Here is a 17,095-nt window from a genome sequence, read left to right as displayed (position 1 = left end):
GACCGATCTAGAAAATCCTCACTCCCACTTTCCACCATCCTGTGTAAGCCCTATACACTAACTTTGATCGTTCAACCACCCACGTCACAACACTTACGTGCAAAATTAATACATTTCAACAATAAATTCGAATACAACAACCACATTATTACGTAATTTGCCGCACGTTATATAAAATACACATAAACTGATTTTGAGTGAGTAAAACTTAATTTCATTATCCAAGGGCCATATACAAAATGAATCCAATCATTTAACATGTTGCAAGAATAATACATATTGATAACGAAATTTTTGTAGGATACATAACACGTCCCAATACATCATTTAAAGATTGAACTACGTAAGTCTCATTTTATACAAAATTCAAAGGAATTAAATACAAGAGTAAGGCCTCTATGGCTAAAATTTACATAGCTTTGGTATAAATAAAAGTGAAGTCCTATCTACATTGATATCCATGGATGTATATTATTTACCGGCTCATCTTCAATCCCTAAAAAATGATAATAAGTAGAGGAGTAAGCACAAGGCTCAGTAGAGAATACCTACGTGGCATCTCCTCAAGCATGGTAAATAATTACATGCCTTACATGCAATGAATAAGAAAAAAAGACGGGGATCATGCGAGGGATTCACATATGACACCTCAATTTTTAAATAATTCACATACCATCATATTCAATGCTATACACAAGATGCCAATGCAACCACACATCACACTCTACCCTCACATAATCGCACATTCCGTCTATACCATCGTATGTCCATGCATCACTTCCACACTCCTACACACCCACACATTTCATTCACCCCTCCACACATCCATACATCACATTCACACCCTCACCTCTCTTATACCCATCAATATCCTCATGACATGCACATGAAATATTTTGATTTCAACCATTCAAATTCTCATCATGCTTTCATTATCCAATAAGCAATTTCACAACCATAACAAGATAATCCAACACTTAGACATGCTTCTACATACATCAAGATGACTATACAAAGAGTAATAGAGATAATCCACCATATAGCAACTTCATAGCATGTTAATTGAAATTAATACACAAGATAAATAATTAATTTCCATCAAACACATTAATTAGACAAAGTTTATGCATCAACCAAAACCCTAAAATCTTCATTATTCAATTAACATCAAATTGGCATGTCAAAGGAGGGAAAAACATTTCATTAACTACTAATTCCAAGGAAATCGACAATTAGACAAACTCTACCTCAATTAGAAGAAATGCCCTAATTTTCAAAATCCTCTAAGCCCTTGTACCTTTGGTCTCTAATGAAAGCTCATGCCAAGCTCTCCAACATCCCTTCTTCCTTTCCCTCAAAATCTTACCTTAAACTCTCCAAATCAACGTTTTTCCTTAGAAGACATAATTGTGTGCTTATGTATAGATATAGAGAAAGTTAGAGGAAGTGATAGAGAGAGAGGAATAGTGCCCAAAAATTTGAAGCGAAAAGGGTGAAAAGTGGTCTTGCATCTTCCATGGCTAAGATTGTGCCAAGTGTCACCATTTGTGTAATTTCTAAATCAAGCTAAGTTACTATAATGTCCCTCCTCCTTTAATGAAATGCCATTCTTACCCCACAAATATCTACCTCTAATATATAGATATAGATATATACATATATATGAGAAATGTCCATTATACCCCTCTCTTAAAATGACAAAATCGAAAAAAGTTCCCGAGTCTGGAAATCGTGCCAGCCTCCAAAAATTCTAAAAATGACACCATCGTTTTTAATTGACTTATAATGATTAAAAAAAAATACACTTCTAAAACCCTCGACTCAACAATTGACCAAAATGCCCCTCAGGGCCCGCTGGCACGCAAAACGAGACAAGGATTAAAATAATTTAGAAAATCAAATAAATTCCAGGAATTAGAAAAACGAAAAAAAATTGGTAACGTCACAAGTACCACGGACTTCGACCAACGCCACCGCCTTTCACCACCACCACTGTTATTGCCACCACCTTTGTTACCATTACCGCTTCTATCGTCACTACTACTGCCACATTCCACCACCACCACCTATACCATTATTGCCTTCCAACACTACCACCATCATCATTGCCACAACCACCATTGTTGCTGCCTTCCACCACCACCATATCGCTGCCGCTTCTACAGCCTTCCACTGCCACCGCCTTCCACATTCTACCACCACTGCTGTCAACGAATTTCACCCCCACCACCATCGCCTTCCATCACCCCCACTTTCCATCGTTGCCACCGACTTTCACCACCGCCACCGCTACCTCCTTCCATCTCCACTTCCACTGCCTTCCACCACCACCACTGTTACCTCGACTGCCTTCTACCACCGCTACCTTCCACTACGACCACCTATATCAATATCTCCTTCCACCACCACCAACACCACTACCACCACCACACTACTACCATCGCCACTGCCTTCCACCATCGCCACCGCCATCCACAACCGCCGCCATTTCTTTTAAAAAAATTATAGATGAATATTATTTTATTAATTTAATTTATTTGTCAATAGGAAGGGTATTTTGGAGATTTCAATTTGAAATTCATTTCATTCTAAATTTTAAATTGGTCTAACCAAACACTAGAATGGTTATTATCATTTCATTCCAACACATTTTATATTTGCAATCAAACAATAGAATGGAATGAGCGGTATTTTGGAGATTTCAATTTGAAATTCATTCCATTCTAAATTTTAAAATATTATTTACTTTGTTCTTAATATTTATAGCTACTCGAGACATGTCAGATATAAATTGAGGCAATTGGAATTGAGAATGAAGTTTTATTTTTTATTTTTTTATTATTTTTATTTTCCAGAGATGAGAATGAAGCTACAACAGAAGAATTCTAGAAGCAATGGCAGCTTTGCATTATGGAAGTAGATGTGCGTTAGGGAAGATAAACCTGTGTTTTTTTTTTTTCTCCTTTTTGGCTTGTTATTGCCAGAACATATATTGGTCATGCCCAGTTGGCAAAGGATTTTGCAAGAACAATTTATGAAGTTTCTGATGTAGAAAAAAAAAAAACTTGTCATTTGGTGTGTTATTTATAATTGATTGAAATTCTACAAAATATTTTCAAGTAGTGGCTTGGATGGCAATAATTTTTCTAGCAGGTTGTTTGATGGCATGCCCCTTTGTTTTTTTCTTTTTTTTTTTTGGGGTGATTTATTATGTTCAGTCTTGTAAGAGGGATCTTCCTTGATTGCCTGCTTTTAATCTTTCTTCCTATTTATCAATTCTGATTATGGTGGGAGGTTTTATGAAATATTCAGAAGTTGGTTATCTATAATCTGAACATATATCAAAATTAATAGTCAAGAAAAGGGCAAATGGTCTCATGAGTTAACAATCAAAATATTAGCACTTTAAATGATCTCCAAAATGTACATGGGTCATTAGGAAAATGGTAATTCTCTTGAAACCCTGCTCTGAAGTTCCTTTCGATTATATGTTCTGGTGTTACATAATTATTGAAGTTATTAATTTTTCTCTAATTTAATTTAGTTATGGTAGTGAGGTTTTGGAGTTTCGTAAAAACGATTTCAGATGGCATGGCTTGCTTAGCTTCTTTGCCTTCTATCCTACTGTTGTTTAGCTTGCTGCTGCTATTACAGTAGTAGTGTGGATTGGTTAAATACTGTGAATGGTAATTTCATTTCTGGAATATTGCTTCTTTTTATTTCATCTTATATATATTTTATATATATTGGTAAATAATTTTGTTTTAAATTTTTTTAAAGTCTCTCTAAATTTGTTTGAATACTTTCAAGTTATTTTGACTCTGTTTCACAGAGACAATTACAGTTCAGAAAACTTTGTTGTTGACATTTGGGTGTGTTTTTTATATCCTTCACCAACGTCTTGTATTGAATATTAGATGAAAAGAGAACAAAAGTCTTTAATTAAAATCAGCTCATGAATAATTTGTCTATTTTGATTAATTGTTTCCCCGCTAAGTGTATATATATATATATATATGAGTGCATCCCCATAAAGTTGGAAGTACAAAGTACATCAAAATCAGCTCATGAATAATTTGTCTATTTTGATTAATTGTTTCCCCGCTAAGTTGTTTAGTGGGTGTGTCTATTTATAAAGAAGCACATAAGATTTCACATCATTTGTATAAATAGAACTACGTTTAGGTTGTTATTGCATACTGATATTTTCTTTTATCTTCACATGAAATGATGAATTATTATTTTCTTTTGTATAAATAGAACTACGTTTAGGTTATTACGTTTAGGTCAGTATGCAATAATAACCTAAACGTAGTTCTATTTTGTATATCAGTATGCAATAATAATCTAAACGTAGTTCTATTTATACAAAAGAAAATAATAATTCATCATTCCATGTGAAGATAAAAGAAAATATCAGTGTATATATATATATATGAGTGCATCCCCATAAAGTTGGAAGTACAAAGTACATCAAAATCAGCTCATGAATAATTTGTCTATTTTGATTAATTATTTCCCCGCTAAGTTGTTTAGTGGGTGTGTCTATTTATAAAGAAGCACATAAGATTTCACATCTTTTGTATAAATAGAACTAGTTTAGGTTATTGTTGCATACTGATATTTTCTTTTATCTTCACATGGAATGATGAATTTTTGAGTTATGTTGATATGTTTAATTTTCTCCAATATTTCAAATTTTAAAAATCTAAATAACATTCATACAAATTAATTAGATCGTTGCTACAATAGTCTTTCTTATAATCAACACTCCTGCAAAATGATACTAGTCACACCATCATGATGCTAATAAACTTCATGCCAAAAAGGTCAGATTTAGTCACACAATCACAACCCATTTTTATTTATTGTAACTTAAACTCGCATACAAAATTCCGTGTAATGTTTGATAACAAACAGCACAACTCTAATATGGAATAGTGACAAAAAAAAAAAAAAAAAAACAGAAGAAGAAAAAAAAAGGGCTCCTGCTCAATATATGGAAGAGTGAAATGTCACTTGTACTTGAATTTAATACAATTTCAGTTCACATCATCTTCCAAAAAAAATATATATTTTATAACTTTCTATAGTCAGGTCAATCATGATTCAAACTTTGAACCTTTTTTTATATTTAGACTCTGTTTGTTTGGACGTAAAATATTTTTTTTATTTTTTGGTATTTGGTTATCGTAATATATTTACGAAGAAAAAAAAAATATTAAAATTTAATAAAAATAATTTATCCATTAATTTTCGGCAAGTTATTTTACATACTGTGCCCGATGAACTCGACCTCAACCTCGACGTAAGCCTTTACCAAACGCTTATAAAATAAAAATAAAAGAATATTTTACCTAAAAGAATCGAAACAAACGGAGCCCAAAGAAGTTGATAGAGATAGTGAATTTATTAACAAACTTTAAAGAGAATATGGGAATACAAAGTTGAAAATGCAATCAATAAATTTTTAAATGTTTTTGAGTCCAACGTTGGTAATTCTATAGTAATTCAGCCTTAGGTCCTTGCACCAGTCCCGTAGGTTATTAGGATTATTTCAAAACGTATTTTATGAATAATTATTCATTTTTATTGATTTTATATTCAAGAGTGCATTTCTAATTTATAAAACCATCGACTACCTACAATAGATATAATGTACTATGCTAAAAATTTTAAAAGAAAATATGGTTTCATACTTTTGTAAATGGGGAATAAAGTCTAGAAAATATATATTTTTTCATGTAAATATCTAGAACACCGGGCTTAGCTCAAATATATATATATATATAAAGGTAGTTTAGCTGAATATTAGGACAAAATAATGTAATGAGGCATGTTTTAATTTTTTTTCCCCTACTTATGGTTTCAATTGAAAGATTTTGTTAATCAATAAGTTCTATCCCCTCTCAAATCCATTGACCAAAAAGTGTAGTTGCGGGTTTAAAATTTTGTTGAGTAAAATTGAATATCATAACTATATTTCACATGCAATATGCATATAACATTATTTTTTTATTATTATTATTATAAAAGAAATTGTTTACTCCGATTTTTCAAAAAATATAATAATAACAATAATAAAAAAATAAATGTTTTCTCAGATTCAAAAACGTACAAATTGCGTCAAAAGTTGTTTGTCACTCACACATGTACAATATTTTTTTCTGCTACTACATATGTTTACCATCCGTCAACAGCTACCGCCTAAAAATATATAAGCACACAAAACCAACAAACAGTTACCACCAAATAAATCTCAATTTATAACATTTACAGAGTATTATTCAAAATTAACAATATATATATATTTATTGGTAACATGATAAATGTGTAGTAAAAAAATATACCATTATCATTTCATCACTTCAGAGGAATAAATTAAAATCAATTAAACAGCAATCAATATAAATTAAAACGAAATATTAAAAAATAACCTTTTTAAATATAAAACATTAACATATTTAATTTTCTCCAACATCTCAAATTTTTCAATAGTATCTCAGCAGCCATTAAATCTCGTCCTATATTCTACTAATATTGAAATAGTATTATAATCAACCGTCCTGCAAAATAAATCACATCTTATTACCCAATTAATCCCCATATTTGCGCCAATATGCTTAATTGCTCTTTTTTTTTCTTTTTTTTTTTTAATCTTTTCTTGCATTTTTTTTGTTTTTAAGATTTTAGAGATATGGTTTTTCTTTTTCTAAGTTTTTCCTACTCTTACTCTCTTAGAACTTCTCCTTGTTTAATTACTTTACTTGTTTGTGTATTTATAAACATATTAATTAGTGCATTTAGATTCATAATATAACAAGAAACCGATAAAAAAAGGTATTTTTTGTATATAAAAAATTAATTTTATAAAAAAAAAAAAATTTGTTGTATCCTGCTATACCTTTATCTTATTTTTTTTTTGAGATTTGTAGTATATATATTCGTACAGTATCGTTTTCATGTCTGTGCTTCTTAATATATATATATACTGCATTTTGTATCTCATTTAGACTTGCATTGGAATGTCAAAGGTTGTTGAAAAGATTTTAATATTTTATATAACTGCCAAATATTCCTGAAAAGTCAGAAATAAGACTCGTGCAAAAAGCATGATCAGGTTTTGTAAAAGTGCAGAGGATGCACATATAACTACAGTGTGAGTACACAAGGACTCGTCCCCACAAGCAACGTTGTAAACAAGTCGATCCAATTTTTACTTGTTTGTGCTCAAATTGGACAGTCAAATTTTAAGTTAACTTGAGTTCAAACAGAGCTTCAAATTCAAATCAAAGCATTACTGAGGAAGCTAAAGCATTACTCAGGAAGCTAGGCAGACTTGTTTGGTTCAATTATTGGATTCTAAGTTTAATTTCACTCATTTTTAAGTTCGCGTTCAAACTTGAGTTAAAAAATAAGATGTAAAATTAATTATATATCCAAATAATCCGTGAGTTGAGTTACAAATTGTTCGAACTCAACTAATTACCAACTAATTAACACAAACAAAAATAAAAAAATAAAAAAAAAATTAATTAACAAAAAGTTTAAGAAAATTTTGATTTATTTTAATTGAGTTATGTGACACATGTTTGTCAAGTCTCGACTAATGATTCCTTTTAGATTTTTTTAATATTATTTTACACTTCATCAATCTATTTCCTTTTAAAAATATGTGGTATTATTATTTCCTAGATTCTGAAAAATCTAGCATATTTCTCCCATTTGTCTAGTAATATGTTCACTCATTTTTAACATTTCTTAATCCCCATTTTTTTAAGGTGTGATACAAACAATTTATCGGATTCACATTTACGAGCCCAGCTCAAAAATACCATAAATTACTCAATTTCACTAATATGAGATAACAAAAATAAACATGAAATTAAAAATCATTCACATATTTAATTTTCTTCAATATCTCAACTTACAAAATTTTAAATAATATTTTCCAATAACTCTCATCCGATCTTATAATCAGCACTCGATTCAAAATAACATATCTACTATCAATAATGAAATAGTCTTATAATCATCGCTCATGCTAAATAAAACAACTCACACCATCATTATGCTACAAACCTTAATGCAAAAATTATCCAAATGAATCAAACAATCACTGTCCTTTTCTATTTATTGTAATTCACCTTTATTTGCATGAGTGCACAAAAATACTTCATTTTCTATTTATTGTACTTCACCTTTATTTACATGAGTGCACAAACATACTTCATGTATTGTCAGACACCAATATACCCCATGGGTAAAAAAAAAAATTAAAAAATTTAATAATAATAATAATAATCCTGAAATACTTGATATAGAATAGCAATAAAATATTATGCATATTCTAATTTTGTACAATTCTAGTCCACTTCTGTTTTTGAAAAGGAATTCTCACGATTATCTAATTACTTTCACATTCTGCCATTATCAAGGGATATCATACCTATTAGTTAGATTTATTTATCAAAGTGAAACAATTTAGATCATTTTAGATCTTAATTGATGACCTTAAGGCCATTTTAGGCCTTATTTCAGATCATCAATGACTTTAATTATTTTACTTTGACAAATAAATCCAACTATTCCGCCTTAATATCATAATTCTTATCAAGACAGATTGATTATGATTCCATCTCCAGCATGCATTTACATTCTTGTAAAAGATGCCAGAGGTACTCAACAAATTAACCACATTCAAACAAGAATAGTTGAACCATTAGATCATCTTTTATTAACCTTTCCTCTCTCCAAATGAATGTTAGGGGTTTGAGTTGCATATACAGGGGCATTTGTGAGCGTGTGTGCCTAAGTATTTACCTTAAAAAAATAAATAACAAATAAAAAATCAAAAGTTGTTGGGTATTTACGTAAATGTGGCGGGGTAGAGCGAATACGGGTGCTCTCATCTTTTAACGGGGCAGATATGAATTGTGAACTTTAAACCCGACGCAGGTTATGGGGCAACTATGAATTTATTATTAAATAATTGAAGCTGAATTTTGACATTTTGTTTCAAGCTTCAAAAGTAAAAAAGCTTGCACTAAATGAAAGCAGCTATTTAAATCAGTAAATAAATAATATAGTCCTAAAGTACTGATTGGGTGATTATGTATACTATGGGAACCGTGAAAATGACTACATATATTCCATGCCCCATAAGCCAGAACTCCGTGGGAGCATGACAAAGCAAGTTGCTTGTGCTTTGCGGTCGTCGTAGTGATGATTATGTTCATGCAACACTGTGATGAGACTTAAAAAGAAGGTTTCAAATCGATGTATGTATTAATCAAATTACTCAATGAAGTAAACTTTTGGGTCCAATGTGCACGTAAATTATCTTGCACCACTCTATCAAGTTGACCCATCGACAATCAATTTTAATCTTCTATTTATTTTTACATACTACTTAATCATGTGGATATATTCAGTTGTGTTCCGGTACTTGTAAACATGGAACTCAAATTTGAATCAAAATCTTCTCCAGTACATATATTTTTTTTTTTTTTTTTTTTTGGGAAATTAAAGCAACTGTATAAAATCAAATATTGAAAGATACATGGAGGGCCTTAGGCCAAACCAGCCCAGAAAGGCAGTAAAACAAGCCCAAAGGGCACCCCAAATAGAAGATGGACCCAATACTAGACACTAGACTGCAATAACTGGAGGTTAGCCGTAGAAGGCGACCCCGAATCAATCTGGTGAGAGAAGAACAGAGGACTGGCACTATTGCCGGCAAGAATCAATCCGGAGGTCTCGGAGGGGGATGACCTGAGGAATGCGAAAGATCCCATTCGCATTGGATCCTATTTGCTGCATGAAATTTCTGCAAACAACCCAATTTTAGAATGGAGTTGATTGTGTGGCAGATGCGAACGAGAACTGATATTTGCGATGTTTTCTTCCTTTCGAAAATTCTCTCATTGCGCTCCTCCCATGTATGGTAGACAATTGAGGAGAGACAAATTTTGCGAAGCAAATTATAAGCAGATTTCTTCTTCCATTGATTGCTGATAAGTTGGATTAGGTCATCCCAATTTGTGATTGCAGCGTTGAAGTGAGCTCTTTGCTAGATGAATCTCCATAGAGTTGAGACAAAACAGCACTTGAAGAACAAATGGTCATGAGTTTCTGGCTGGGTACCACAGAGGACACAGATGTTCTCATGTTGAGCCATTGATTTGCTATCCAAAGTAGGAAGCTTGGACTGAACTGCGAGCCATAAGTTGAACTTCATGCGAGGGATCACTGGATTATCCCACACGAGATTGTGCCATAGAACACTTGGATGATGACCCATTAAATAAGCTGACGTAGATTTGAGGTTGTAAGTCCCTGAAGGTGAAGCTGTCCAAACAATTTTATCCTTCCTTGATGAATTTGGTGATGACATAGAGAGGAGTTCAGGGATTGCAGATACCATGCAGAGTGGAAAAGACCAATCTGAGTTGAAAATGAAATTGTCCACTTTGATGTCAGTGTTGAACCCTCCATCTGTGAGAATGTGAGTTGGGAATCTATTGCTTAAAGGACCTCTAGGAGCCCAATTGTCCCATCAGAAAAAGGTATCTCTTCCATTACCAATTTTGTGTTTCATTATTTGCCTTGCACTAACTCTCAGCTGAAGGATCTTCCTCCAGCTCCATGAGCATGGTTGAGGAATTTTGAGAGTCCAGAAATTCTTTGACTTGATAAGATGAGCTTTGCACCACCTAATCCAAATCCTGTTGCCGTCATCATTGTGAAGGTCCCAAATTAATCTCAGAATCCCAGCTTTGTTAGAGATCTCCAGATTAGGAATATCCAAACCACCCATTTCCTTTGGCCTGCAGGCTTTACCCCAATTTACCTTAGCTCTTGTGGTCTTCATCTCAGGTCCAGACCAAAGAAATGCCCTTATGATTTTGTTTAGCTCATTGAGGACAACCTTTGGGAGGATGAAGATGCTGGACCAATAAATTTGGGTAGAAATAAGGACAGCTTTTATGAGTTGAAGCCTTCCTGCATATGACAAAGATCTGAAAGACCAGTGTGTAATTCTGTTTGTGATTTTCTCAATCAAGATACTGCAACGAGAGGCCTTCAGTTTTGTAGAAATTAAAGGAACTCCAAGATACTTAACAGGTAAGGCACCAACACTAATACCAAGAAGATTGGTGATGCTATACATATCTTCTTGAAGATTTCGTGATATAAATTTTTACTCACTCGATTATTTCAATATTTTTTTCTAATTTTTTGGTAAAATTTTATCATTACATGCAGTATGGTGAAAATTTAATATTTTTTGGTGAAATTTTGCACCGTAATGCAAAAAAGGAGTGGATTGAAAGGATTTTAATTTCTGAAATTCAATGCAAGTAACTACCAGGTATTCGTGAAATAATTAATTTTCTTTCCGTTTTGTGTTAGGAACTCTCGATTCCTACTCAAATTAAACAATCAAATCTTAAGTTTAACTTGAGTTCAGATTGATTGTTGACTTGTTTGGTTCAATTATTCAGCTTTGAGCTCAATCTCAAGCTTATTCTTGAATTTAGTTCAAACGTACTCTGAGTTTGTAATTAAGATTAAAAATTAATTATAAATCTAACTAATCTCGTGAGTTGAATCATAAATTATTGGAGCTCAAACTCATCCAACGAGTTCAAAAAAGAGTTTGAGTTGAGTTTTAAGTTTTTAACTAAGTGAGTCTTTGAGGTTTTAATTATCTCAATTCATTTGCATGTACCACTTCTCAAATATTGAATGGCAAACTCTTTGCATTGGAATATAGTAATTTGCAAACTGCAATTACTGACAAAGACACCCCAAATTCATTTAGCTTGCCCACTTGAATGTGGATCTTTAGTGCATGTTTTCCAACTTTTGGGTGATTTTGAGTCTGCTGTGTACTCTTATGAAGAATTTTTATATATTTTCGCACTACATGTTTCTAACCAAGCTCGACATGTAAACAAAAAAAAAAACTGAATAAAACGAGAAGGTATTGGATGTGCTCGGTGCACCGAACTCATCTGAGCCGTACGTGTACACATACGTATTAATATTTGAAGTTTCGGATAGAGATACTCAATATGCCAAATTTGAATTGTTTGTAGGATTCATAAATTAAAATAATGAAAAAAAATTATTTGGCATACCACTTTTTTTATATGTCAAATTTGACAAATTTGAGGGTATGTCAAAGCCTAGTATACATTTGAAGTGTCGGTTGGAGGAGCACTTGATGTCAAAAATAATTGTTACAAATGTCTACAATTTAATATATCCTAACAAATGTTTGAAGGTTAATTAAATATATATATATATATTGGTTTGACATAAGAAACGATATATTTAGTCCACATATTTTGACACTACCATCAAATTCCGCTGTGACAGAGTCATTAGGAGAAATAAAAGGCCTAAAGATAGATGAAATTAATGAAGACAATCCTAGTGAAGCACAGCTAGAGAGAAGAAACAAAAACAACCTTAAACACTCAAATACAGCTAGCCCCCCTCACTTCAACTTCCACGCTTCTTCTAAATCTGCAACACCAACAAAAATAATATTGTCCATTTTATTTTTAATCAAAATAATCAATAATAATGCTATTAAAGGAGAGCCAAGTTGGTCATGAATTACCAGATCCTGGTGTTACCATCATGTGGTGATGGAGCTAACGTTTGCATCAGGTAGTAAAATGCGCCGTGCTGGAGCGAGTGGAGGGTGACACCCCACTGGTTGGTGAGAACAGGCTGACCGGAGTAGTGGAGGAGCACAGCGTCATCACCGAAGGCCTCTCTCACGTTGAAGGGACCCACAGACACCTCGAACGCCACATCATTAATGAAGACCGTTGATTTCGCCGGATTAAGCGGACCCACTGTGCCCGATTCTCCAGCACCTGCACATAGGATAGGATTCATAGGACCTTTCTCACTTGATAATTCATGTACATAAGACCAACGCAGTAGTCAATCAACAAGAGTTACAGAAATAGGGCACGCCCATGCACACGTCCAACCGGACACAAAATCGTAAATTACGGTCAAAATGACAACTTTGCCCTCGTTCTTTTGCCAAAGGTGCATAACCAAATTCAAGGACACCACCACCTCCTATGCAGTGAGATGAACCCACAGTCACACTACACTCTGTCATTGTATAAAGAATTATTCATATATATATATATATATATATATAAATATTTTAACATTTAAAAGTTTCTAAAAAGATAGTTGTTATTACCAAGTATAAAAACTAATACACATATATGCAAACAAATATTGTAAAGTCTTAATTAATTTCAACGTAATTGATAAGTACCTTGACTGTGATTGATGGTAGATGGAACACTGGTATGAGTAATAGTTGAAGCTGTAGTAGTTGCAGTGTATAAACTCAGCTGTTCGTGTAGCTTCATCTTCTCATCATATTCAACCTTCTTTGCAGTGTCTCCATGGCTCATCATCAATTCACTCAGTAAAAGCCCAGAGCAATTCCCAACCGTCTGATCATGATCAGGAACATGATCAACCACACTTGACAGCTCCGGGAAGCAAAAGTACCCTTCTGTGAAAACACCGCTTGTAGCTGATCCTCCGGCAGTAGAAGAAAAGAAGGGTTCCGGAAAGACCTCGGAATGGGTCTGAAAGTAGCTCTGGCTACGAGATTTGGGCACTTCCCCCACATTTGGAGACCCAATATTTAAGAAGGCCTTATGGGTGGTTTTTAGAGAAGATTTATCCGATGAGCACGACGGGACAGACATGTTGGAGGTGATGGGAGGGGTTGGTTGGGGCTGAGATTTGGTGGTTTGGAATTGGCGTTGCTTGTTTTTGCTTCTTGATTTTCTGTTCTGGAACCAGTAGAAGACGTTGGCATCGCCGACTTGGCCGAACACTTGTAATTGGGCTCTGATCTTCTTTATCTCTTCCCTTGGTGGATTCACCATGCCTGAGTTGAAGATAGCTTCGAGTATGCGTATTTGCTCTGGTTTTGGGTTCCATCTTGGCTTTGGCTCAGGACTTCTCTCTTCACATTCTCCAGGCACTGTTCAATCAAAACATACATTACTGATGACTCGATCATGTGGTTTAAAACACCGAATCCACATCTTGAATTTTATTATTTTGAACTAAATTAAAGTGGGAAAAAAAAATAATCTATTTATATATATATATAAATAGATTATATGTAGTTGAAACAAAGGAAATAACAGTGAATTCATAAGAAACATGCATGGGTGAATTATGATTGGTGAGAGGAGAGTCCAAAGACTTTTCCTTTCAGAATTGAGAGCAGATCGATAACAAAAATAGGGAGAAATTAAAGCTTAAGTGATATGAAATGATGATTGTAATTGTGACTGCAATTAAATATTGGGTGATTTTACCTGATGTGTGAGGGGTTCCGTGGCAACCACTTGACGTGAGAGAAGTAGGGTTAATGTCATGCTGCCATTGGTGTTGAGTGTTGCAGGCCTTGGACTTAAACATACTAGGCCAGTGTCTATTTGATGAAGCCATGATATAGTGATTGATGATATGTGTGTGTGTGTGTGTGTAGAAGGCCAATCACCAATATTAAAACAACACACAACCCTTAATTAATTTGGTTGATCTTGTTTTTGGGCAGTGACTTGAATCACTTCTTATAGCTAGCCAGCCTCCTCAGCAACACCTGTGTTCAATTCATTTTCAATTAATAAACAGTCCTTGCCATCTCTCAAATATAATATATAAAATTAAAAATTAAAAAAGTGAATAAAAAAGAGAAAACCCACAACAGGAATCGCCTGTGAAATGATAAACAAGAAGAGAAACCATATTAAATAAAAAGAGAAGATCAAAGAAAGGTACAGTACTAGTCCCATACTGTGCCTAACAATTTTGCATTAAAACTGAATTCTTGTGCACTGCTCAAAGTACAAGCCAATTCTACCAGAAGAGAAACAGAGAGAGCATTGAAAAGAGTACTTGCTGGGGCTTATATTAGAATCTCCATCAGAGAAGACACAGAGAGCTCTAAATGCAAGGGCTGGATTACAAGGATTGTGTGGTTGAGTTTTCTCATCAGTTTTTTTTTTTCTTTGTTTTCTCCTGTTTTTTATGGAGAAGAATTTACGTTCACATGGTTTTTGTTTTTTTATTTGTTTATTTTTTATTTTTTTTACAGAGTATTAATGGGGAGGGTTGAAGAGGATAGATATTCACAAAGTGGTGATATTATTCTAATGGGAAAGTTGTCGCAGAAATAAATAAGGGCATTTGAAAGTCAAGAAGGCGCGTAGAATTTGATTGGAAATCTGATGAGGTGCAGTAATTACCTGTTCGGGTTATTTTGAACAAAGTAAGTTTTTTTTTTTTGGAATATATATATATATATATATATATATATATATATATATATATATATATATTATACTACTTGTTTAGATTGAGTAGCTAGGGTTCTTTTTCAAATATAAGACGAAAATAACTTATAAACCGAGCCGACTCACATAATTCAAGGATCGGAATCCATCTAGCCATTTGATACTTTAACGTAGTCTCGTGTCCTTAGATTGGCGAGTCTATTTAGATAGAATAGTAATTGATATTAAATTAATCTTAATATGAGAATTTTAAAATTGGACCTTTTATTTTGAAAAGTAAAAAAGTATTACACTAGTGATGTAGGTTTCTTTATGTGTTTAGTATTTTTTAGTTTAAATTTGTTATTTATTTTATTTTTATAATTTTTTTTATAAAAAATTTAATTTTAGTTAATTTCCAAGAATTATTTTCCTAGTGTCATTAGGTATTTTTATGTTTTTAGTTTATTGCTAGGATTAGGATTCTTGGTAATCCTAAGTTTATTATTTTTATTATAAATAGGTTAAGTGCAAAATTAATTTTTATTTCATTCAATATAATATCAGATTTTCTCTAAACTTATTTTTTATTTTGTATTCAAAGTAATTCGTAAATAAATTTATCAATTCCTTTTACGTCAACTAGACTATCCAAAAACACAAAAATACTATTAGCGGATCATAAACTTTTCTTAGTACATACCCTTATACCGTAATTATGTATTGCAATTTGCAAGTTAGATGATGGTAGTGAAAGTCTTGCAATGGATTTTTTTTTTTTTCTTTCTCCAATGGGTAATTAGATGATTAAGTAATTAATGGCCATGTGTGATGATAATGGTTAAGAGGATGATGTAATATATATATATATATATGATGGAGTTAGTGAAGCCATGCCAAGTTGCCATTTCATACTTAATAGATTACTTAAATTTATTTTGCTCCTGTAAAAGTTTCAGACGCAAAATAAATGAAGGCGACAATATCCATAATAAATAATTGGCATACAAACAAATTAATATTAAATGACAAACAAAATATATAAATAGATTGCACATCTAATCTATGTGGTAGTTGTGTGTTGATGGCAACCTTGAATGAAAGGCGGAATAAATTTGCTTTCATCAACTCAAATTTCACAACTACAAGACTGCTCACATTCAGTAAGTTGAGAGTTAGAATTTTCTTAAATTTTTTTCAATATATTTAAGATAAAATAACTGTATCTAATTGATAGAGTGTCCAGTTTTTCAAATATGCATGTACAAATGACTGATTTACAAACAGGGCAAATTTCCTCCCCCTATTAAAAAAATATATATTTTACTTTTGCCACCCATCACTTAAAACCTGAATGTGCCCCATGATAATATATACCCATATTATAAATTGTTGTATTCTTGCATTGTCCTAATTATTATTAAAAAAATTAATTGTATTCCTATCCACATCAATATTTTAAAATCTACACTAGTGTGTTTTAGTTTTGCAGAAAAATTAATTGTACGTATTCCTATCCACATCCATATTTTATAATAGACACTAGTGTTCTAGTTTTGCAAAAAAATTAATTGTTTTCCTATCCACATCCATATTTTATAATCTACACTAGTGATGGACAGAAAGGAAGGTATGGAGAAGTCCCCGTCAAAAGTCTGAGAAGTGATGTAGACCCATGAAAACTACAGGATATGCATGTAGACAAGTAGAGTAATACGTATAGTAGATTTGGCTTTAAAACTTAACTC

General features: G+C 32.7%; 1 protein-coding gene across 1 annotated transcript; it reads right to left on the bottom strand.

The window, feature by feature from the left end:
• Positions 1-9,745: 9,745 nt before the first annotated feature.
• On the bottom strand, positions 9,746-14,520 carry LOC132277005 (uncharacterized). The gene is made up of 7 exons (XM_059778696.1): positions 14,388-14,520; positions 13,319-14,044; positions 12,635-12,896; positions 12,367-12,455; positions 10,585-11,004; positions 10,110-10,497; positions 9,746-10,013 (listed from the first exon to the last, which is right to left on the bottom strand). The coding sequence occupies exons 1-7, from the start codon at positions 14,518-14,520 to the stop codon at positions 9,746-9,748; spliced, it is 2,286 nt and encodes a 761-aa protein (XP_059634679.1).
• Between the last annotated feature and the right edge of the window lie 2,575 nt (positions 14,521-17,095).

This window comes from Cornus florida, unplaced genomic scaffold, assembly GCF_030987335.1.
Source record: "Cornus florida cultivar Cherokee Brave unplaced genomic scaffold, ASM3098733v1 CherokeeBrave_3.0.0_Hap2_Chr01, whole genome shotgun sequence".
In the NCBI taxonomy this organism is placed as follows: domain Eukaryota; kingdom Viridiplantae; phylum Streptophyta; class Magnoliopsida; order Cornales; family Cornaceae; genus Cornus; species Cornus florida.
Note: the sequence above shows the minus strand (reverse complement) of the source record. Positions and strands in the feature narration are given on the sequence as shown.

Bases quoted from the DNA above. Each gene is read 5' to 3' on its own strand.
- LOC132277005 (XM_059778696.1), bottom strand. From the start codon at position 14,520: ATGGCTTCATCAAATAGACACTGGCCTAGTATGTTTAAGTCCAAGGCC. The intron at 11,005-12,366 runs GTAGTGTCAAAA...TGTCATATGCAG, and splicing joins TGTCACAGCGGAATTTGATG to GAAGGCTTCAACTCATAAAA. The intron at 10,014-10,109 runs GTGCTGTTTTGT...CCAACTTATCAG, and splicing joins CATGACCATTTGTTCTTCAA to CAATCAATGGAAGAAGAAAT.